The sequence below is a fragment of the Stylophora pistillata genome, chromosome 8 (assembly GCF_964205215.1).
Source record: "Stylophora pistillata chromosome 8, jaStyPist1.2, whole genome shotgun sequence".
Lineage (NCBI taxonomy): Eukaryota > Metazoa > Cnidaria > Anthozoa > Scleractinia > Pocilloporidae > Stylophora > Stylophora pistillata.
In genome coordinates, this window is record NC_142526.1 from 4,489,263 (window position 1) to 4,512,057 (window position 22,795).

At 38.3% G+C, this 22,795-nt stretch overlaps 1 protein-coding gene across 5 annotated transcripts in view; it reads right to left on the reverse strand.

Annotated features, from left to right (window-relative positions):
- Positions 1-21,580, reverse strand: part of LOC111336869 (uncharacterized) — a 35,937-nt gene extending 14,357 nt beyond the window's left edge. The window contains exons 1-25 of one of the 5 annotated variants that reach the window (XM_088730207.1): positions 21,451-21,575; positions 21,182-21,291; positions 17,524-17,566; positions 16,175-16,332; positions 15,967-16,054; positions 13,173-14,568; positions 12,362-12,464; positions 12,167-12,246; positions 11,008-11,227; positions 10,197-10,282; positions 9,859-9,972; positions 8,668-8,754; positions 7,711-7,800; positions 7,097-7,153; positions 6,356-6,490; positions 5,788-5,866; positions 5,061-5,212; positions 4,673-4,807; positions 4,004-4,101; positions 3,562-3,748; positions 2,832-2,936; positions 2,148-2,236; positions 1,909-2,045; positions 1,426-1,601; positions 520-823 (exon numbers count right to left, since the gene is read on the reverse strand). In XM_088730207.1, coding sequence (XP_088586333.1) covers positions 520-823; positions 1,426-1,601; positions 1,909-2,045; positions 2,148-2,236; positions 2,832-2,936; positions 3,562-3,748; positions 4,004-4,101; positions 4,673-4,807; positions 5,061-5,212; positions 5,788-5,866; positions 6,356-6,490; positions 7,097-7,153; positions 7,711-7,800; positions 8,668-8,754; positions 9,859-9,972; positions 10,197-10,282; positions 11,008-11,227; positions 12,167-12,246; positions 12,362-12,464; positions 13,173-14,568; positions 15,967-16,054; positions 16,175-16,332; positions 17,524-17,566; positions 21,182-21,241 — 4,179 coding nt within the window. In that variant the 5' untranslated portion in view covers positions 21,242-21,291; positions 21,451-21,575. Of the gene's footprint in view, positions 1-519; positions 824-1,425; positions 1,602-1,908; positions 2,046-2,147; positions 2,237-2,831; positions 2,937-3,561; positions 3,749-4,003; positions 4,102-4,672; positions 4,808-5,060; positions 5,213-5,787; positions 5,867-6,355; positions 6,491-7,096; positions 7,154-7,710; positions 7,801-8,667; positions 8,755-9,858; positions 9,973-10,196; positions 10,283-11,007; positions 11,228-12,166; positions 12,247-12,361; positions 12,465-13,172; positions 14,569-15,966; positions 16,055-16,174; positions 16,336-17,523; positions 17,567-19,326; positions 19,482-21,181; positions 21,292-21,450 lie in introns of those variants that run through there. The other 4 variants (XM_088730208.1, XM_088730206.1, XM_088730211.1 and 1 more) reach the window with 4 other exon arrangements.
- Between the last annotated feature and the right edge of the window lie 1,215 nt (positions 21,581-22,795).

The following is a 22,795-nucleotide window of genomic DNA, read 5'->3' on the forward strand; positions in this document are numbered from 1 at the left end:
TGGTTCTTGTTTTTCAGTCTTTGGATAAAAACCTGAGCCTTAACTCGCTATCGGGTGACTGTTATTTGGTTAAGGGAAAGGTTGGTGCGCAGTAACTCAGTAAACTGTCATTGACCCGTCTTCTTTATCCACGAACTGTATGTATAATAAGTATAGGACTGCGGAAATCTGATTCCGAGCAGTTATCCCACGTGCTATTGTTCGTTATGATGTAAAGGGCTGTTCTAACGTATCAGTCTGTGGAGCAAACCCTTGAGTGTGAGCATTCAGATGAAAGCTACTGTGCTCGTCTCTCGCGTAATACCGTTCATTATGCCGTAAAAATAAATTCTAACTTTTCATTCTGTGGAAAAAATCCGTGTATTGACCCATCAGCTGAGAGATTAAGAAAAGTAATTTCAAAAGGAACTGAAAACTATGCTGTATAACAGCAATTCTGACTTTAAAACGACGAAATTCAACAGCGTGATCACTTAAATTTATCAGCACTGACTTGGGACAAGTTGTAGTGATACTTACATCATCATCCCTCTCCTTAAGTGCTAACCCAAATGTAAACACGCTACCAGATCCCCTCCGAATGGAGGCACCATATCCCGAGGAAGTCAGGGCGTCAGATACAGTGGAGCCAAGAGTCGAGCCTAAGGTTGAAGCTAACGGCTGGCGAAAAGGAGAAGGAGAGAAAGATCCAAAGGATGAATCCAGACCGGACATTGAGGTGGCAAACCTCTGCATCTCCATCTGTAGTATGGCTCTGGTGAAACGGTGCCATGCTTGGAATAACCTTCGCAGAAAGTCTTCCTTCTTTGTACGAGCGTGATCTCTGTTTGAAGGGTGGTAAAAAAATTGGATTCACCCAATATTACGTAAATCAGAGATTCAACAAAACATTGCATACGATGCATTATAACATTGAAAATACTTGAATTCGAACTAATGGCGAATTGAATTATTAATTCTATCTTATTTATTAATTCTATTAATTGAATTATTAATTCTACTTCTCATTTTCAATGAGAAATAGAATGTTGCAAACTGTTGCACTGCAAAAGTAAAAAGTGTCGAATCGTGATGAATGACGCATAAATCTGTCAAGTCCATTAAAGAAGAAACTGATCCCTTGCGTTAAAACAGCAGGGGAGCCTTAGAGTGGAGGCGTTAACTAAATATCATACAGCACGCATCGCATATCACACATAATGGATATCACACCGTACATCACACATTACATATCATTCATCACACATGACGCAAAATACATCACACATCACACATAACAAATCACACCTATTATATTGCAAGCAAAAATCAGGAAACCATGTCCTTAACTGGTTGACACTGACAAAATATATCCTGAGGAAATTTCGGCGCGGCGATAATAGATTTACAAAATCTTACCACTTCCCCTTATCAAATTTTTCTTACCTAGCCCAGTCCTCTACACGGTAACGTCTCAGCCAAACTACCCAGGCTTTTCTGGTAACTGTGTCCCTGTAGAAGTTGTCCGCAATTTCTTGTTGTCTCAAGCGATACGCTCTCTGACGGTCAGTAGACACTCTCCAAACTCTAAAGGACCATTTGACCAATAACAAACCTCGAGCCTGCAATTTACACAAAACGAAATTGAAACTTTTTTGCGAAATTTTGATTGTCGAAGCTAAGAAAGTATCATTCATTATCATATTGAAAACAAAACCTCATTAAAATTAACTTTCAACGCACTTTAAAACAGGCCTACTACGTGTTTTAAAGTGCGTTGAAAGTTAATTTTAATGAGGTTTTTATTTTCAATATGATAAGAAATTGAAACTTCCACCATTATCTTAAAAATATCCAGTATGCTTTGAATCTCGCGGAAGATTTTCACTAAACCTTAAAAGCTTCTCTGGGTAGAGATAAAAGTCTTACCTCTTTTCCAGTCTCCTCGACCTTCTCCTCTGCTCGGTGTTGAACTTTTTCTTTCCATAAAGAGTAGAACTTTTCCATTAGTTCAAATCGTCGCGCTCGTATTTTCAGCTTGGCGTATCGCTGATCCTTTAAGTAACCTGGAAATGCACATTGCAAGGGGTTAATTCAATTTTTCTGTGAGCAAATATTCAGTAATCTCAAAGACTTTTTTGCCGGCGTGACTTATCGGCCGACCTTACCTCTCCAAGCAGTAAAAGCTCTTGATATTTTATTCCGAAGTAACGTCTCGTTTACCTCCCTTTCTTTTACACGAAGATAAGCCCGATCTCTGTGGCAAAAAAAAAATAATACGAAAATGTTAAGAAACGAATAAAACAGAAAATGTTTACTGTAGCTAAAACTCGAACAAAAACTGTCAGTTGACCATCCCATGTTTCCTATCCGATTCTTAAACTTTAACACTCCCTAGATCTAAATGTCAATTCTTCGCAATGTATGTCATGTTTATCTAATGCTTTAGACTCCGAGAATTTGGTGCCCAATCACAAAAAAATTAAAAGTTCGTAATTTTCTTTTTTCTCGTTACCTTTCTTTCAGAAAGTGAACAGGTTTGGTTCGGATAAAGTCTATTTGTTTAATCCTAGGAGTGAAGGGGTTCTCTTTTACTTCGCCCTGTGATTGGTTCAGAAAATTCGCGCCACTCTGTCAACCAATTAGAGGCACAACTAAAACCAACCTAGACTTGGTCGCCCGTGGGGTTCCGCGCTTTTATTTACTCTGAGTTGATTGGCTATTAAAGTAAAGAGCATTTTCCCCTTCTTTCGAATGGCTTTTGATTGAAGGGGTTCAAGCTAAAATGGAAAGAAATGTTGGTTCTTTAGACTAAAATAAAACAAAGAAAACAATTGGAGATTAACCATTACCTCCAAAACAGAAAGTACTTGTCGAGTGTTTTCTCTGTCGCTCTTGTCTTCTGATCAACAATGTTTTTCTGTCGATGAATGTGAAGCCTCCAAGCATCAAAAACCCTGAAATTGTATTTAATTTAAAGGCCTTTCAGATAACTAGCCTAAGGAGTGAAACTCAGAAACCCAACAGACAACAAACTATTAAGAGGTTGGACTAAAGGTAGTAAATTTCTAAAGAAACTATGGTGCTGTTTCAGTGGGGAGTATCACCAAATAATTTAATTTTTATCGATTTAGTTGATAAGGTAAAATGGCCACCGTAAATAATTTATAAAGCTGACATTTCAAACATTTCTTAAGTAATTACTATGCAAAATATATTCCATTTGTTTAACTCAACCACATGTTGATTTTATGGCAGGGCATGTTTCAAATGCTCTGTAGAAACAATTAATCGATTTCAAAACACCAAACAAATATATGAGCAAAACAATGAGCGCAAAGGATGCAACGAAAACATTCAAGAACGAATACAAGTAAATGGAACGACTACGATGTGCAAACTGCAATTAAATTTTTATCCAAGGATGTTGGTGCGCATATGGAAAAAGCGAAGTCTGGCCGAGAAATTCATGACAAAAAAAACATCTATATTCGTTTGAAGCAATTTTCTCAGCTTGGGAGGCTGCTTTGGACTGCTAGGAGCTTTTGAGCGGCAGTTCACAGTAACCTCCCGGTGTCGTACCTGGCCAATTCTTTCCTTTCTCTCCGAGCAACCATGGGTGAAATGATCTGCTGTTCCTGGTTAACAACTCTCCACGCCTGAAGGACACGAGCTTTGTAGTTCTTTGTCAAGATAGCTCTTGCTCTGAAAACCTTTTCATTCTCTGTGTCTACTTTTCTCTTCTGCTGTTTCCAAGTCCTAAAAATTCCTAAACACGGGATTGTACTATAATCAGGTACCCGAAGAAATAAAAACATAAAGACAAAAACGACGAACACAAATCAGAACTGAGCTCTAGTAAGGGCCTCTCTAAAAAGCCCCCTCTCAAAAAAGACCCCACTAACAAAAAACCCTGTCTCTAGAAAGTCCCCCTCCCCCCCCCCATTCTACCAGGACCCCCTCGAAAAAGTGTAAACAGACGACAAACTTTGGTTTATGTTTGAGAATGCTTCCCTAAACTTACTTTTCATCATCAGTAGCTGCCAGATATCGCGATTCACCATCAATCTTTGCTCCAAGTACTTCTTCTTCAAAAGAAGTTTCCAAGCTTCACATGCTTTCCTGTGGCAAACAAATTGAATTTAGTTGACTCTGTCTTGTGGGTGCAGTTCCAAAAAGATATTTACAAATTAGGCAAGGGAAGTCCCATTTTAAAGTGGACAGCATTTCAACGCAATTTTCCTATTGTTTATAAACTGAAACAGAACTTCATGAACCATCAACTCTTCTTTAAGGCCTGTGAAAGTCAGACTTCACCACTCCCTCGTCGATTTTGATCCTTCAGACAATCCCTACCTGAAGTCTATGAACTACAACGAAACAGTTCGTATTTCTTTTCATTGTCTCTGTGATTTGTTTAAAAAATTTCGATAGATTCTCAACTAATCAGGAACAAAACTGAAACCACGCGCGTCTCGGTCAAGAATCTTCCAGCGTTTTCCCGCGCTAAGAGCTCTGAAGTGCAAACATGTGAACTTTCATTCGCTCACATTTTCCCGCGTTTTTTCGCCTTAAGAGCTCTGAAGCGTACATACAAGTAAATTTTCATTCGTTCACAACGTTTTCCTTCTCGCTGGAGCATTTTAAGTTCTCACAACCTTAGCCTAAGAACTCTTTCGCAGTCGCAACTTACCTTGTACAGCGTATGGACCAATTCACTCTCGCTTTCTTTCTGAAGTTAGCCACCTGCATAGCAAACAACCAGCGATCCACCATTTTTCGCGAAGCGATGTGATTCTTCTTCTGGATCAACTGAAGTTCTTTGCTCCTGTACACAAAGACAAAATAGTTGTCAGAGCCATGACAATTCCAAACAACGAGTCCTTCATAAAGTCTTTACTCTATCGCGCAAACAAAAAAAAAATCAGATGATTCTATATTGCATCTGAGATTTTGCGAGTGAAGTGTTTGGCCCCTAAAAAGCGATCAGGCCTCAAACCCAGGTCTCTCAACCCAGGCTCCAGCACGCCAACTGTCGGGCCACTAGTAACTGAAGTGTCATCCGGGATCTACAAACTAACCTGAGAGCTTTTTTCTCTTTCACGTGTTGTCTCCAGTTATTCAACATGCTGCTGACAAGCATCCGTTCTAAAGAACCAACAAAGGTTCTTCTTCTCTCTTTTTGCTGCTTCGTAAAATTTGACCATTTGTTGAAGAACCTGCGCTTTTTCCCCTGAAATAACAACCACATAGTTTAAATTAATGTGTCGGTACAGCAACGTCGACGCGTTAATGAAGGGAGTAAAGGGTTAATCAGCTTTACTGGACACTAGCAAAGAAGAGATCAGTTGAAAGCGATCTGAAATTGTCATAAAGCGGTGACAAACTATGCGCAGAATATTTAATAAAGAAAAAGTTGTTGAGCTTTCGAAATACAGCAGCCGTTAATAACACAGCAAAAAACAAATGTCCAAATATAGAAAATTTAAAAAGAACGACACGTTCAAGTTTGCTCTTAACTAGACCGGACAATAATTTGTCTCCTGAGAAATTGTAAAGGTGTCGAGCCCCAAGGCGTTGGTGTTTCTTCACTCCCCTCTGGGCTCGCGCGCGGCGGCCACTTTCTCAACCAATTAGATTCAAAACTTTAAACAATCGCGACTAAGTCACTCGTTTCCCAGCATTTCAGGCACTTTGTTTCCTTTTAATTTATGTTCTCATTGGTTCCGTGCTGATTGGCTGCCCCGATTGACACTTTGAAAACAAATCATTAATAAAACACTTTTCCTGAATCATCTCTCTTCATACCTTTTTGGCCAATGCCTTGCACAGATGTCGATGAATCACTTTCCTCTTATATCGCAAAAACCACAACTTGAAAATCTTCCTACATACCAAAAAAAAAAAACATTTGTTTAAAGCGGACTGCACAAAAATGGACCTTCTCCGCTTTGAATCAGCACATTGATTTTTAAACTGATTTTCCGAAAGTAATTTGGCACTTGTTTGGTTTTCCTTTACTTTTCTCTGTGATTGCTCAAAAAAAAAAAAACTCACGTTGCTCTCTAAACCAATCAGATTCAAAGCTAAACGAACGAGCTCCCTCGAAAAATTAGGCTTTCTGACAATATTAGTAGTTTTAAAAGGGTCCTCAAGACCCACCTATTTAAGTTAGCATATAACTTTTCCCCGCGCTTGAAGCAGTTTGTTCGTTGTGTCCTTGTGATATCCACTTTTTTTAATTGGCTGTTATATTAGTTTTACTTTTTGTTTTATGCCACACAGTCTTGGTGCGCTGTAATATTTGCATAAACACGCAAGGTAACCATACGTTAAGGACAAACAAAAAGTCGACCGTTCTTTTTTCTTAGCTTACATCTGAAGTCCATTTCTGTAACACACATCAGCCTGTCGGTTCATCAGACGGATTTTCCAGTGATGAAAAGATTGTTTTACCAACTTGTGACGATGATATTCTTTGCACATGCTCTGGAACCTCAGCCGAATAATCCTGTAAGGACACATTAATAACAAAATCAATGCCATATCTGTGGGTGTTTTTCTTTATATAGGCAGATTACAAAGCAGTAACTTTGCATGGTTTAAAGAGAAATACTACGTGCAAATCGGGCAACTTTTGGAGTGAAAAAATACAAGCGCGTAAGATGTTTTTTAAACTTCAACTTTTTCGATTGTTAACAACCATAAAAAACAAATTGTAATCAGGCGTCGAGAGGATTTCATTGGTTTCGCTTTGTTACGCACTTTGATTGGTCCAGAGAACTGCCGTCGGCCTCTCAACCATCCAACCGGATGCAAAGCTACAACCACGCCAGTCGTGGCTATGCTTGTTTTCCCACGCTTAAGTTCAGTTACGTGCTATTCCTGCCAATTTACGTGTAATTGGCTCCTTATAATGTTCATCTTTGTTCAAATTGGCCAATGTAATTGCTTTAGCTTTGGTTTTGCTTAATGCAAGCGAAAGCGCAAAAATATTGTCCGTAAATACAATGGCTTTGGACCTACTCCTCAATCGCTCCAATCGTCGAGGCATACTAATACGAACAGATTGCCAATTTTTTAGTCTCACCGACTGAGCGGAGTTTGTTTAACTCACTTGGCGTATTGTGTCCAGTTCTTCCAGCAATAGAAAGCTTTTACAAGTACGCGTTTCCTGTAAAAATTCAAAGGAACACAAGTTACTTAACCACGAATGCTAACAATGAAACAAACAAGGTACAAAGAAAATAATTTAAAAAAATATAAAAAGTTCAAATGTACTTCTCAATCAAATGGGGAAAAACCAAGACGAAAAACATTCTCCAAGCCCCTCTATCATTTCTTTTATTCTGTTCCACAACAAGGTTCCTTGTTACACTGCACAGAAATCAATTTGTGTGAAAGAGAGTCAAACGAAATCCGGGAAAGCCTTGGTATTGTTTTACTTCGCCCTGTGATTGGTCTGGAAAATTCACGCCACTCTTTCAAACAATCAGAGGCAAAAGTTAAACCAACCTAGACTTGGCCGCCCGCGCCGTTTTACCGCGCTTTTTTTTTTTTTTCTTTTTTTTTTTTTTACTTTGAGCTCATTGGCAATTAAAGTAAAAATCATTTTTGTCCTTTCTTTTGATTGGCAGATGTAATTCCTTTGGTTTTGGCTCTGGGATTCTTCATCGAGAAGAGTTCTGATCTCTTAACTTCATGAATTAAATGATTGTACATGCAGCTTACGATTTCAAACTGTCTGCGACAACTGCTTTGCGCGTGTTTTCCTTCCAAACGGTAAATAACCTGGCCTGTAAATGTTCTTCATAGTGGACTCTGAAGAGAGAACAGAGAAAACCAAATTTGTTACATAATGAAGTGCCGTACTTAAAATAACAATTGTACAGTGAACATCGATTAAGAATAAATTTCCAGCTGGCAGCCATATTTTTGTGAGCTTCTTTGCTACATAGAGTACTGTTCATTCAACCCTTTAACACAGCATCCAATTTCTTCCCACCATATCATCCCTGAGTTAAACACGATGGTCGTGAGAAAACAGGAAATGATCGTGAACTCAAGAAGAGCTCGATTATTAGACAACGGCTCCCTGTAAGCACAGGGCGGCTGCCCTGAAATGCATAGAGAATAGTTTGGAGAACTTGCATGCTGATGTTAGAGAGTAAACGAGGTTTCTGTAACTAGTAAGCCATTAGACCACGAGAAGTTCCTTCATTTCTGTGAAGTACGTCGCGCGAGTAAAAGAAACATTCCGCGAAGTAAAAACTTGACGTTAGCGCGCCGCGCGGTACACTGGGAGTGAGGTGTATCACTCCCTGAGTTTTGCGCAGCGCGCTTACATTGCGTTGTTGTTGTGTTTTGTTTTCGCTCACTTTTTTTTGTGTGTGTGCTCACGCGACAGACTTCGCCGAAAAAGAGGGACAGGCTCGTAATCTAGTGAGTAAGGCATTTGACCCCTAAATGGGAAGGTCTGAGCTTTTAATCCGATCACTAAGTTTACTTAGATCTTTCTCTTTTCTTTGTCCTTATCTGGTAAAAAATATTCATCATCTCTTTCTATTCCAATATCTGCGTTCTCTCTCTTAACAATCTAGTTTCAAAGTCTACTTTGAAAGCAAATTGTTCCTAAAACCTTTCTACTTTATTCTTTAAAACTGTATTTTTCTTTTTCCGCTTCTTTACCTCGCAACTTCTTTCAGTCTTGTTTTGACCACTCTCTGTGAAGCATATAGTCTCCAACTGTGCCAGCTCCTTGTCAGCAACCCGATTCTGGTCAGAAAAAACAGTCCTTGAAAGTTAATCTTGATGTCTTTGAACTGGTAAGAATTGTGAGCATTTGAAAACGCTCGTGAACGAGACCCCGAAAACGACGAAAATGTGGTTTGAATTTCCCAGTTATGCGAAGTAAATCTTCTTCAGCTAATTCCAGTTCACGTTATACAAAAATTATCGTTCACATAACTAAAGTAATAATAATTAATAATAATTTAATATTTATATTGCGCAAATTAACATGTGGATATGATCAAATGCGCATCACAACACTTTTCGGGGGACTTTGGCCGGACTGCATCAGCAGTTTACAAACAATCGAAGGAAACGTATTTGAAGATGCCCCCCCCCCCCCAATTCCCAGTAAACAGGCCAGACCACATCACAGTAATCTCGTGAGTGGGTTCTTTAACGTCCCCTGCCTAACCAAATTAACTAATTAATAGATGCAGGAGAGTTGTGTCGTATTTTGACGAGCGAGTAGGGCGAGTCAAAATACAAATAACGAGTAAAAATACTCAGCGATACAACACAACAAAACGTCTAATAAGTTATATATTACCCAACACGCCAACCTGTTGTTTCAGCGGCGAATTTCGCAGATATTTATTTACGGGGAGTGCGTGACAGAAGTTTGCGAAGCGGAACGGAATTGGCGCGTTGTTGTGTTGCTGTTTCTATTTTCTTCATTAAATGAAGAAATTTTCTGGTCGACAAGCTTGTTTTCTTCGTTCGATTCATCAAATGAACTTAGATCTATATTTGCCAGCCATTCTGACACTTCGTCGTCGGATTTATGATTCAAATTGTCCGCCACTTTTTTTTTTCGTAACTACAACCAATTCTTCGCTTGCGCGATGCGAGAAAACCTGTTTAACCGGTACTACAACAGACGAGTACAAATACCGCATGATATTTGTACTCGTCTATGGTGTTATTCGTACTCGTCTAGGTGTAGTTGGATAATAAATCTTATTAAACGTTTTCTTGTGTAGTAGCGCTGAGTATTTTTGCGAGTTGTGGCGAATTTTGACGAGCCCGTGCGGCGAGTCAAAATACCAACAATTTTTGTAAAAGAAACAGAGGAAATTTGACCCATACTTGTAGTGTAAAGAAGCCACTCCATTCTTCTGCTCCAAATCGCACTTTATCTTCCATTTAATATAGTTTCTTGACAACAGGTGTCTGTCAGCCATCTGTTCCATCATTGCACCCCTTGATCAGTTATAAGAAAAAAAAAAAAAGCTTTTTAAAACTTTCTGTAGCTGCAAATTCTTTTCTTAGTTCACTTTGCTGTTTTTGCATATTTTTTTCTAATTGCTCGAAAAATACTCCGTAACTCGCAAGAAATCCGCGCGTATTATATGTTAAACCAATAAATAGGGTGTATAAACACCAATGTGCTTCATTTCCTTTTCATGAAGAGGAAAGATTGTTACCTGTTTTGATCCATTTTGAACAAGTGCCACTTGTCAAATGCTTCTCGCAGTCTTACAGTCTCTTTCATTTGCACAGACTTTTGCCACTAAACAACGTAAAGAAAAACCGACGGATATAAAATATGACCCCTTCACATGAGTTTGTTGCACGTTCTTTTCAACTCCATGTACCCTTCATCAACACATTACAGGCTTTCAAACAGGCGATGAGATTTCCCAATGCATGTTCACGTTGGAAAAAATTTGTGCATATTTTAACTCGAAAATTTCCAGAATTACAGTTCATGATAATCTTGTTGGGCTGACACTTTTTAATTTATCAAGATCACATTAGTATAATATCAGTTCACTGGTTCACTCATCTACCACGCTTAACGCAATCATTCAACTTTTTGCTTGTAAAGCAACAGACCGTACTCAGTCTTTCTCGGCCAACCGGCGTAATAACCCACGAGTGTGGTTGGGAGGACACGAAAAACGTTTGCAAATCATTCCCTCCGGCTTGTGATCGAAAAACCTTTCCTTGAATTCTTACATGCAACATCCCAAGTTAACTATAACAACGGTTAACCTACAGAAAGTGCAATCTATTGCTTCACAAGTTCAGTCGATTGCTTTTAAAAAATTATCAGGGGTTTCCCATGCTCAAACAATAAGTTTCTGACCAATTAGAGCGTTCGTAATACGTGTATCTCAATTATTTTATAAAACAAAAAAAAAAACAAAAAACTTACTGGGAAATACATGTACGTCTTACATCAATTACAGGGTGCATTTCATCATAAATTTTTGCCAATAGACTTTTACCCACCTTTAGCCAGTATTTGGCTGTAATCCTGGCACTAGCCCTCGTCTGTACCTCAGAGACGGATTGTTTATGCTGACTCACAGCAAATCGCAGAGCAGTCAATCCTTTCTGTAGCATTAGCTTTCTTCGCAGTTTGTCAGCTTTTTCCAGCTGAACAGTCCTAGCATTTCTCCATGCTTCGAAAAATTTATGTTGCGTCTCTGTTTGCCAGAATGTGACTGCACTGTTAAAAAAATGGTGCAAAAAAAAAAAAAAAAATGAACCAATAACCTAATTTCCCTTAATTGCTCTCACTTTTGACCTATATTCTGTGGCTGTATGCGTAAGTGTAGTTGCGTCTGTAAAACATAGAAGTTTTTCCTGTTTAATAAACTTTCCATTACTTGAATTAATGGATTTGAAAAAATTTTAGATAAAAATTTATCACCTGGAGTAGGGCAAACGGAAGCCTAAAACACTCAGCCCAGATTTACGTTATACATGTACGATAAACAATACTTGCAAGAGGTATCCTGTTTTATTTACCCCTAAGGCCGTCATATTGCCTTCCAGGGAAGATCCCCGATAGTTTTTCATTCTCGCGATCCCGACTAAAATTTTCTCTCAGTCCCGTAATCTCAACGGTTTATGTCGCTCAATCCCGATCCCGATCATAAGTTTTTGTCTTAGTCCATTGCCTAGATAGACTAGACGCCTGGTGTTTTCATGGACTGAGAAGATCAATTTCTTTACAAATTCTCATCAGAGGACATCCTGGTTCTGGGTTCGTTTAAGTGATCATTTCCCGAATCCCGCCCCTCAGAATCACCGATTCCCGTTTCCCGTTCATGATAACATTTCCGTATCTCGCTCCCTTCTTACTCTTGATTCACGGACCCCGGCCTTCAAATAAGCCAATCCAGGATCCATAAAAAGATGTTGGGGACCCTCTGGATATCTGGAAATTTCAACCGCAATGCGTCATCTTACACACTCACGAGTTCCGCGTGTTTCTCCATCTCCGTGTTCCCTTTGTAGTCTTTGACCAGTTAGCACTGTTCTGGTGCCTAGGTAGACTACCATTCACCTGCTGCGCCTGAATGCATTTCTTGGCACCACCAACCTCTCAGGTACCTAAATTATGCTGATTTATTTTTAATGAGTTAAACAAATTATAAAATACCTTTGTAATTTGACATCGTCCTCCTGTTTGATAAGTCTTTTTAGCCTCGTTTTCTGATACCAGCGTCGAAAAAGGCGACCCTGAAAAAATACATGCAACAGCGAACATCTTAACGATTGTACATAGAGGAAACTGCTTAATTCAACAAATTAAGCTTTGGTGAAAAAAAAGTACAACATATATAACATCAGCTACCTTGAGTAGCAGCTCTTGGTAAGAATTTGGACTGGACGTACGAGACGCCCACAATGCAGAGGAAATTCTCTGTGATGTATCCACTGGAAATGAGTTTCTCATGCTAGAAAATAAAAGCAAGATGCAAATCAAAGTGACATAAATTCATGTACACTATGCAGGCTAAGTAAGGCTCGTGATCGTGGAGAGATTTTGCAGCGCGTTTACGTGAAACGGCAAACGTCAGCTGGCCTTTACACGTTTCACGTAAAATAGCGTGAACTTTACTGCTTTGGCTTCGCGTGAGCTTACGTCACTTCGGAATGGACTGGAAGCCGTCTCATGAGTTAAAGCGAGCTCTTGCAGCTGTCTGCCGAGGAAAAGTGCGGCATTTGAGGTATTTTCAATATGGAAACTTCATCTTCCCTTGTCTATCTTACAGGAAATAGTTTTGGTGCATTTTTCCGGCAATTTAACTTCTACTCTGTGAGAGAAAAAGTAAAGAAAAATTTACGTACACGGCAACACGAAGCAACCTACTTTCACATTAGGGCGGCAAACCGCGACTAGCAAACGTGAAAAAATAGCTGGAAAATCGTGGTCACTTTTGCCGTTCACGTTTCCCTTAACGCGGTGCTAGGTCTCTCTATTAATAAAAGCCTGCTCGCAGGATAAAATAAGATAAATACACGCATCCTTTCTTCTGGAGCTAGGGTTTTCTATAAGAATCAGAGTAGAAGTAAAAAGTTTGGGAGTATTTCGAAAATGGAGACCTAACTCCTTATGAGGGATCCAAAATAAAAAGAGCTTTCAAATTTTAAAATCATATTACCCGAGATCCTGTAGCAGATTTCCGCTTTTATCCAGGTAATCGTCAAGAGAATGTTCTCTTTTACTACTCTTCTCAAACTGAGGAGTGAACTTGGAAGGCGGTGAATTCTCAGGACTCGACTTCACACTTCCGCTGCTTAACAACTCCTCGATTGTGAGACTGTTGTCCCTACTTAATTCTCCCGACATTAAGTAAGGCCTTGAACTCAGAACCACTTTACTGTTTGTTTGCTGGACAAATGATTTCCCTGATGATCTGAGTGACGCTCCTGACAAAGTTTTACTTCCACTGAATCCCAAACTGACATTGGATTGTCTAGGTGGTGAGGCTAAATTCCTGGACAGATTTGATTCAAACAAGCTATGCTCACCATACATAGACAACATCTGAACCGAGTGTGAACTCCGTTGTGTCTGGTTCGTATCTCTTGTGGGAGGGGAGGGTGGAAGGGCAATATCATAAGAGTCACCATGCTTGCCATCTTCCTTACTCAGACCATTCCCATCAGCCATCGTAATTTCTTCTCTTGGTTCTTGATCAAAGCTTTCCTTCACTGCACTGTTTTGTGATCCAGATCCACTAAAGCTATAGCCGAGCCTTCCACTTAACACCACGTTGCTCTGTACGGTATGCTCTCGCTGATCAGAGAAGCCATTCTGAGCATGTCCTTCCTTGGGTCTGCTGTTTCTCAACTGACCTTTTACCTCTTCTTTACCAGATGAAGATGTTTTGCTTTGTTTCTCAATGCCCTTTACAGAATTTGCAAATGAAACCGATTTAGAAGAATGTTCTTTTTTGAATGTACTTCCCGGAACATCTTTCTGCTTTTCCCTCCTGTGCAAGACTTCCCTTGATCGCTGCATAAATTTATTAGCAAGTATTTCCTGAGAACTGGAACCAGCTGTAATGTTTCTATTCGATGGGAAACTCTTTTTGAGTCTCCCCAAATAGCTGGCATTTTCACTTTTATCAACACCACCATGACCACTTTGTCCCGTTTTAAACCGTTTGTGCACAGAGACCTCAGATGGAACAACACGAATGGCTGGGTGACCTTTCATTGAAGCTTGACTTAGCAAGCTTGACGCGTTGGAAGTACTTACAGCAAGGCCTCCATTCTGTTGAAGCTTTTCAGATCTAGTCTCTTTTCTGTGTTTACCACTAAGCACTAAGTCAGAATGTCTGTAAAATAAACTTCCATCAAATGCCTTGTTTGAGGGAATCACATCCTGACAAGCAGTCGTAGTACTGTTCCCACTTGTTGTGGTACTTTGCGTGGTTTGATTACTGTTCTGGGATGCAGTCCCTTGTGACAGTGATTGATTAGCTGAGTCTTCCATTGTTATGCTAAATGGATTGCTAACCTCAGTGTCTAGCAATGTGTGCACTCGATGAGCTGAAGTGCAAACAAAAACAAGGCACTGTAACATGAAGTATAGTACTGCTCACGTATACGTTAACCAAAAAACGCGCATAAAACGCGCATAAAAAGCGCATAAAACGCGCCAAAAATCGCATGTAAGTACGAATAAATAAAAATCTGTGCGTTAAAGTTTCGCACGTGCGCGCTTAAGCTTGACAAATCTGCTTAATTAGTATGTATTAGCTATGCCTTTTGTTTTTCTATTGTTGACAGTTAATTGTTTTAAAGAATAGGATACAATGTACAGTCTCTAAAATACTTCACGGCCACCTACGACAAGTAAAATGGTTCGTTTCAATCACCGTTTGAACCGACCTTCCCCATACACAACATATTAATGCGACATCGTAATCGAAAAATGTAAATGATTCATTATTTATTTACAAACGGAATTCCCCACTCAAGCCGTAAGGGTTAACAACTTGCAAAAAAGATTATTCCAGCCTCTGTATGATCAAGTGACCAAGAGTATTGCCACATGTACATAAGTCCATGCACTTTTTTTAAGGCTTCCTTTAATCACTGCTATGTATTTATTTTCCAGGTGGAGAGAAGAATTTGTGATAGCAGAGTGTCTTGCCCACAGGCGCAACACAATGACCCTGATGAGCTCAATGGACTGAATCGAATTGTTTAGGCTCAAGACCTGGTTGGGTCACTCAGTTGTGTTATTGCGCAAAACATGTACAGGTTTGTTGTCATAAGAATATATAATAGACACATGATCTGAACTGGGCAGGCGGCTTAACTGAATAATGGTTGCATAGCTGGCAAGGCATGTTGCAGGAAAGAAAATGCATTTCTAGGGTGGGGGGAGGGGGCTGGGGTATGCTCCCCATAAAAATTTTTAAATTTGAAAGTCATTGAGAGAGATGATGTCTAGCATTCTGCAACATCTTTGAGTTACAGTTTACTTGTCCACCCTTCAAACAACAAGGGCCAAGATAAGGGGCAGCAGTTAAAGGGGCTTCTTAAACACACAGCTGATAATTACACTTATTGTGTCAATTAACCATTGAGCATAGTTTCACCATAGTTATTATTAGTAACGCACCTTTAGCAGTTGAAGGCATGGTGACCTCATGATTAGTGTGCTCGACTCTGGATTGAGTGGTCTGGGTTCGAGCCCTGGTCGGGGACATTGTGTTTTGTTCTTTAGTTGGGCAAGGCACTTTACTCTCAAAGTGCTTCTGTTCACCTGGGAGAATAAATGGGTACCCCCAAATTTATAATGCTAGGGGTAACCCTGAGATGGACTAGTATTCCATCCAGGGGGGAATAGAAATACTCCTTGTTGCTTCAAGCTATGGAAACCAGAGTGCTGGCCAGATGGGCCACTTGGATCATAAGCAGGCTTTACTCTTTACCTACCTTTAGCAGTAGCATGATATGGAGGTCTAGATACCATGTGAGTGGGTATCATGTGTTCTGCAGGATGAACTGGCCTATGGAAAGAGTCCTGAAAAAAACAAAAACAAAATATGTAACTTATCCCGTCTAATAACATCAAAGTACTTTACATAAGAAACTGAAGCAAAATGTTAGCAACATAACAGAAGCAACACACGACTGTACAAACCTCACCAACCTTTAAGGTCTCTGGTAAATCATAAAAAGAGAAATCAGACCATTCTTCATCTGAGCTCTCTTTGCTGGATTGATGTGTGCACTTCTCATCAGTTAATGGAAGATCCTGTATTGAGGCTTCCCGGCAAGGGTCATGAGGGAAATCGCAAGCTGCTGTAGCAATGAGATAGGAGATAATTTTATATAAATAAGCTAAATGATGCATACATATTGGTTGCATATGATCTGTTGGAGCACAGTTGCATACATCAGGGCTCAACACTAACTTTTCAACTTACTAGCCAAGTGGCTAGTGACAACTTAGATGCTGTGACAATTTTAGTTTGTTTAACAGCCAAACTGGCTGGTGGAAATCGAAAACCACTAGTCAAAACTGAATTTCTACCAGTCTATGGCTAGTTGGCTACTGTTAGTGTCAAGCACTGAAACATGAAATATGCAGATGAAGTCATCATTGACAATGTTTTTGCTTCCTTATTATATAAAGTAACCAAATAGATTAAATGTTGCTGTGGGTCTGTTCAGTAACAGATCGAAGAAAATGACTGTCAAAATGTGACATCAGTGACCACTTTTTCGTTCTTGCCACATTATGATGTCATCTTTGATATATTACAGAACAGACTCACTGCAACAAGGAATAAAAGAGTAAACTGTCAGTTGCCAAAAAATTTAATTGTCTGAGCAGTTATTATTATATAATGACAACAGCAACAGCAACAATTCATGTAACAATTTAAGAGTGAATGCAAGGAATTTAAGCAATATGTAATTTTCAACACTTTCTGAAAAAAATGTTGGCTCACTTGCAAGTGACACTAAAATTGTACAATCATGTAAGTCTGATCTCCATACAACTGTATGTCGGAAACATGCACATTGAAAATTAGCAAGCCACCTGTCACAGATTCTTCGGATATTGGATTTCATTCATGGTGACTAAGGGTTTCTGGAGTTTACAGAAACTAGACAACAGGTTAAGCCTCATATTGTGAATGATTGTCAACCATTGCAGAAATCTGGGAAGCATCAAGAAAACGGAAACATTGAACTTCTCAATTTAACAAACTCTCATCAGTCTGGAAAATCTGAGATTGCTTGGAAACAATAAATTATCTCCAGCTGTCTGGGATTTTTTGGGATTTTTCCAACTTCTGAAAACCAGTCTTGAGAGTAAGTGCATGTAGTTTCTATACTGGATTTTGTTGGAGAGTTGCACCTTGATGATTTTTCTGTACAAGTTGTTTAATTTGGTGGTGTTTTGGCTGATTATTTATGCAGGTTTTGTTGTAAATGTTCACAAATTGTTAAAATATACATTTAATACATTGAATTTCATACCTCTCTTTTTATGAAAATCCAGTTTAGCGTCTTTAGAGCCATTCTGTTAAAAAAAAAAAAAACATCTGGTAAATAACTAAATGAAGTAATGCAATTATAATTGCAGTTTTTAACGGATCAAATTTTCCTCATTTAGCAATAAAATACAGACTATACCATTACCTACAAGGTTGAAATACAATGCCTATTACTTTTGAAGATCACAGCACTATTTAAAGTTCTTTGTAACATGAATCAACTAAAGTAAACTACAGCTGTATGTACGTTTTGAAGTAGTCAAGAACTGTCAAAGATTGGATGTTTTTATTGACTACTTACATACAAGAGGGTTGAAAAACAATGTGTATTACTTTTGAACATCACAGCACTATTTCAAGTTATTAGTAGCACGAATCAACCAAAGTAAACCACAGATGTAGGTAAATTTTGTAGTAGCCAAGAATTGTCAAGGATTTCCTATCTCAACTGACTTAAGATAATTACACTGTCATTTGAGCATACAAAAGCATGTAAGAAACAGACTGATATAAGGGATTGATTCACACCAAAATACATGTACATGTAGCAACAAGCGCTTAAGTTATCCATTCGCATTTAGCTTTGAGCTGTTTGTAAGTGAGTTAGACACCAAAACACCATCACAGACATTTGTGTTCTGTACACCATGAAGTAACATCTACAAATATCAAGTCACACATGAGAAAAGAGCACTAACCAGACTGAGCATTGATGACTAATGTTGCCCAGGGAACAAATGCACACATCAAACAAGATGACAGTGCCTTACGCAATATAAGCTGATGCTAGATATGCAACATTTTTCTGAAAATAAATCTGCCTTAAGAAATTTATTTTAGAGGATCAAACATGCTGTAAATGATTCTCTGAAAAGAGGCTTTCTTAGGGAATCAAAGTTGCCTTTGGTAACTTAATATTCAATATGCTTAGATACCAACTTAACATTAAAAACATAGTTTCATGGACATCAAAATATAACTAAGTCAATGCCAAATGAATGTTTCAAGTATTATATTTTTCAATGAGCTGTGGTACGTGCAGTAGAAAACAAAATTTTAAACCTCCCTTAAAGCTTGGGAATAGAAAATTGGCTTTGATGTAAATCACTCGGTTTACGTGTACATATATCTCAAAAGGGAAAGTAGATTTCATTTGAATCTACTATCAGCCAAGGAGTTTTGACAAACAATTAGGGTATGAGAATTATGATTCAACTGTAGTAATCCGAGCTTTAGACAAATAATACCTCTGATCCTTACAAAAAATGAAACACATTATTGTACCCTGTACAGTATGCGAATGTTAGTGGATACTATTGATTACAATAAGTTGTAATACAAGGGAGTTAAACACCTTTACTTCTTCCAAAAATGCTAATTTACTAACTCACTGTCCTGCATATTGAACATCTATGTAGGTGTACACTATCATTTAATCTTACAAATGTTCATTGCCAGCATGACAAAACTACTCCAAGATAAGGAAATTAAAGCCAAAAAGTCTCCCCGCAAATTTGCCTATTAAGAAGTTTCGGAATGACAACTCGGCCTAAAAGAAGGTTATGTAGTACATATGAACAAGAAACAAGGTTACAATTGGTAAGGTTTTCACCATAAGGGCACAAGAAATGTTGCTTAAATTAAACAGATAATAGCACGAAATCTTAGAAATGATATTGGATGACTTCCAAGCCTAACAAGCCAAGCTAAATGTTTACCAGTTGCCAAACAACAATTGATTTCAGCTGGTTCATTATAGTACAGAGAACAAAGGAACAGTACTCACCAAATGCTACCATTTTAAAAATTAGAAGAGGAGAACATTTGCTTTCACATGTACAGACATCAATGACACTTTAAATTATGCAGTGATGGGAAGATTGTTCAAGATAAATGTTATGTTCTTGATTATTTAAGTCAGAGTGGAAGCCATTGATTACAGTGTTCTAAAACTCATTTGCAACCCAAATTATCAAAGACAAAAAAACCTGATATTGACTCTCCATTAAAAGTTTTGACAGCTTGGTGTAAACTGTCATATATGAAATAAGATAGAGCAGAACATTGTCACGTTTCATTTCTACAAAAGGAGGACACAGCAATTTAACTAGAAAAAGTTAAGTTGTGTGCTTGGAAGAAATCTAGTAATCCTGAAATGCATTTTCCTTTGACAGAATTAAGTGAACATTGAAATAGGTGTTATTCAGATAAATGTATCAATTAAACAGATGCATTGTAAAAGTCTTGGGTGTTGATATATGGTTTTTGTATAAATTAGCACTGCTTGCATTACAAAATTCCTTAATCACCAATCAATACAACATGATGTTTAGCTTGGTTACAGCAACTCACAAAATCTACAGAAACTATTTAATGAGATAAAGCCAAGATTTTGTGAAATACTCTTCCTGGATTAGACACATTACATTTTAATTTCAAAGATACTTGAAAATCAGCCTCAAACAAACAAAAAATTGAAAATTTTCAATTGCAATCAGAACAAAGTAATAAATACTCTTTCCTTGTAAATTTACTTCTTATCAATTTCTTGGTGTCTGATGAGGTTCAAGATAAAATCTCTCTGCAAATAGTACTTTGCCTCTGATCAAGACTGACAGAATTTTTAGATACAAAAAATCAGTACAGTAATGGTTTACTGCATGTTATAAAGAGAAAATAAATCTCGTAATTAATTGAAATATTTAGCCATGTAATCACTTGGGCCATTTCTTCCTAACACTGAACTGCTCCAGAGATATTGAGCATCACAATTTTCTGATGTTTGAAAATCCTGTCCATGTACTGGATCAAAATGAAATTGACTAGTCATGTATTACAAATTTATTAGCATATTTTCTTGAGAATTGTACACTAACTCCTTGCTTCCTGTATAGAGAAGCCAAAGTACCTTAATTAACAAAAATTACCAAGATAATTTGAAATAATTAAAATGACAATAGAGAGATTAATCAAATAACCCTGTTATTTTATGAAAAAAAATTCCAGACTATTTTAAAATACAAATACGCTTTCTTTACCATTCTTCGAAATTTTTTATAAAATTACCTTGATAACTTTATCGATTTTTTCCAAGACCTTATGAACAAAGTAGGATTTTAAAAAGTCACACGCGAATCCGATGTGAGTTGAAAAAAAAAAACTGCATACACCAGCTATAGCTACAAACTGCTTTTCACAACAAATGTATTTCACAGCAACCGAATATGGGAAGCGCGATGTTACGATTTGGGTGACTAAAGGTTTCTTTATTTTTAATCGTGCCTCAGCTGGCGGTCAAATATCATACTACAAGTTTTCTAACGGCGCTCAAAACAGCCTAATTAACGAGGAAGTAAACAAAATTGAATATTAATTACAGCCATCTAAGCTTGAAAATATTTATGAACGCAACTCTATCGCTAACCATTTGACTTTTAACTGAGATTTATAAACAATTCAAATCCGTGTACATACCTCTTGATATCGGGGAAAAACTATAAATGATTCATGTCATTAAATCGCATTTAGCGCGACAATTTTATGACACAGTTTAGTAGAGCAAACCGCAATCTAAGGACATATTTCTGCGTGCGGCAACAAATCTTCCTTGCCAATCGCTGATAAAGAAATCATGCTCTTACCTTAGATCCGAGTCCTCTCTCTCGTCTTCTTCGATTGGCAAAAGTAAAGCTGTTGTCCATTGAAAAGTAAAGCACTGGTTATGTCAATTATACCACCATCGTGTCCTGTCCTTCGCACAAGGAAACTATAGGAAAAACATTACTTGGGGAAGACACATTCTTCGATCCAACTTTTTGATTCTCTCCTTTCCTATCTACCTTCGCTTCGCGGAAATCTTAAATCATCTATCGCAGCTTGAAATCAAAATAGCGCAAATTGCAGTTCATACCGCCATTCAAGCCAAATGTCTTCTTTCCACGAGGATCGCAAAAGCCTGAAAAGATTATTATTTCAGACAATGCGTTCAGCACAGCGTGAAACATGGCGTCCTTTGTTGGAAAAACAAACGAATGGTGCTGAATTCGAAATAGACAATGGCGGGAAATTGTTACTATGGTTTCGAACAAAAGAATGTTCTCATGCGGAACTAAAGCAGGGTTTCGTAAGTCAACACGGCCGAAGATCAAGAAATAAGAAGCTTTCTACAGTTCCCTGGTATAGTTTTGCATTAAAAATCTTTGCATATTTTGTATGAGGTGTAAAATGTATTCGATCTTATCGATTACTGATTAGAAATTCTAAATGTTTTCCTCATTTGGCCTGAGCATGAAGAACATAACTGGGTCTTAGCCAGGGGCCAGGAGCCCTTTACCCATGGGTAATGGGCTCGAGCTGCCGGTCTAACGAAATTAGTTACCAGGCCTTTCTTTAGTTATACTGGATAAATAAGAAATCACGATGACTCAAGGAAAAAGTTCGCCAAAAGCTTTTGTAGTCGATTACATCCTCACTGCCATCTGATGTAAAATTTTGTTTTATACGAAAAAAGCAAAATGGATTTTCGTAAGCGCCGTTCGAAAGAAAGAAAATTGCAATAGCGTAGGTTTGAAATGGCAAACCGAGTGGCGAACCATCGCATGACTGTGTTGACACTTGATTAAACTACCATCCTATACTAGAGAACTGTAGAGAAATCAGTGTGGAAGTCACCATTGAAATAATTCGAAAGCATCTTCATCAGAAATTCTCAACTTAGTGGCATGAATTGTTAACGCTCCAAAGCGTATAGTGTCGCTTCATCACCTTTTGCATAATTACAGTCAACCGTTATTTGGCTAAAAAAAAAAATATTACGTAAAAATAAAAAGCTTCAGACAGCAGAGTTATCTCGTAATCACGAGAGCGGCGCTGTTTCACACGCCTAAGCTGTCATCATTAGATATCCCTTCCATTAGGCGGTTATACTATTTAAAGCACCTCATCGATATCACCTCATCAACGTGGTGTACGAAAACCAGTCCGACAATCAGATTTACAAAAACGCATGCGCTCTCGATAGTTAAAGAAGATATCGCCTGATAGAAGGCTGATGTCGACCAAAATTGCCGTAAAAGCACTCGATTGAAAAGAATGACTTTCTTAAAGCCAAATTCAAAACTTTTCCTTGTGGAGAAAAAAAAACACGAGCAATTGAGTTGAAATTCGAAGCCAGGAGTTTCTTGTATAAATTAACATTCCTTTCAATTTTTTTGCGGGAAGGGGGGAAAGAGGAGAGCAAAAGAGGACTTTGTTTG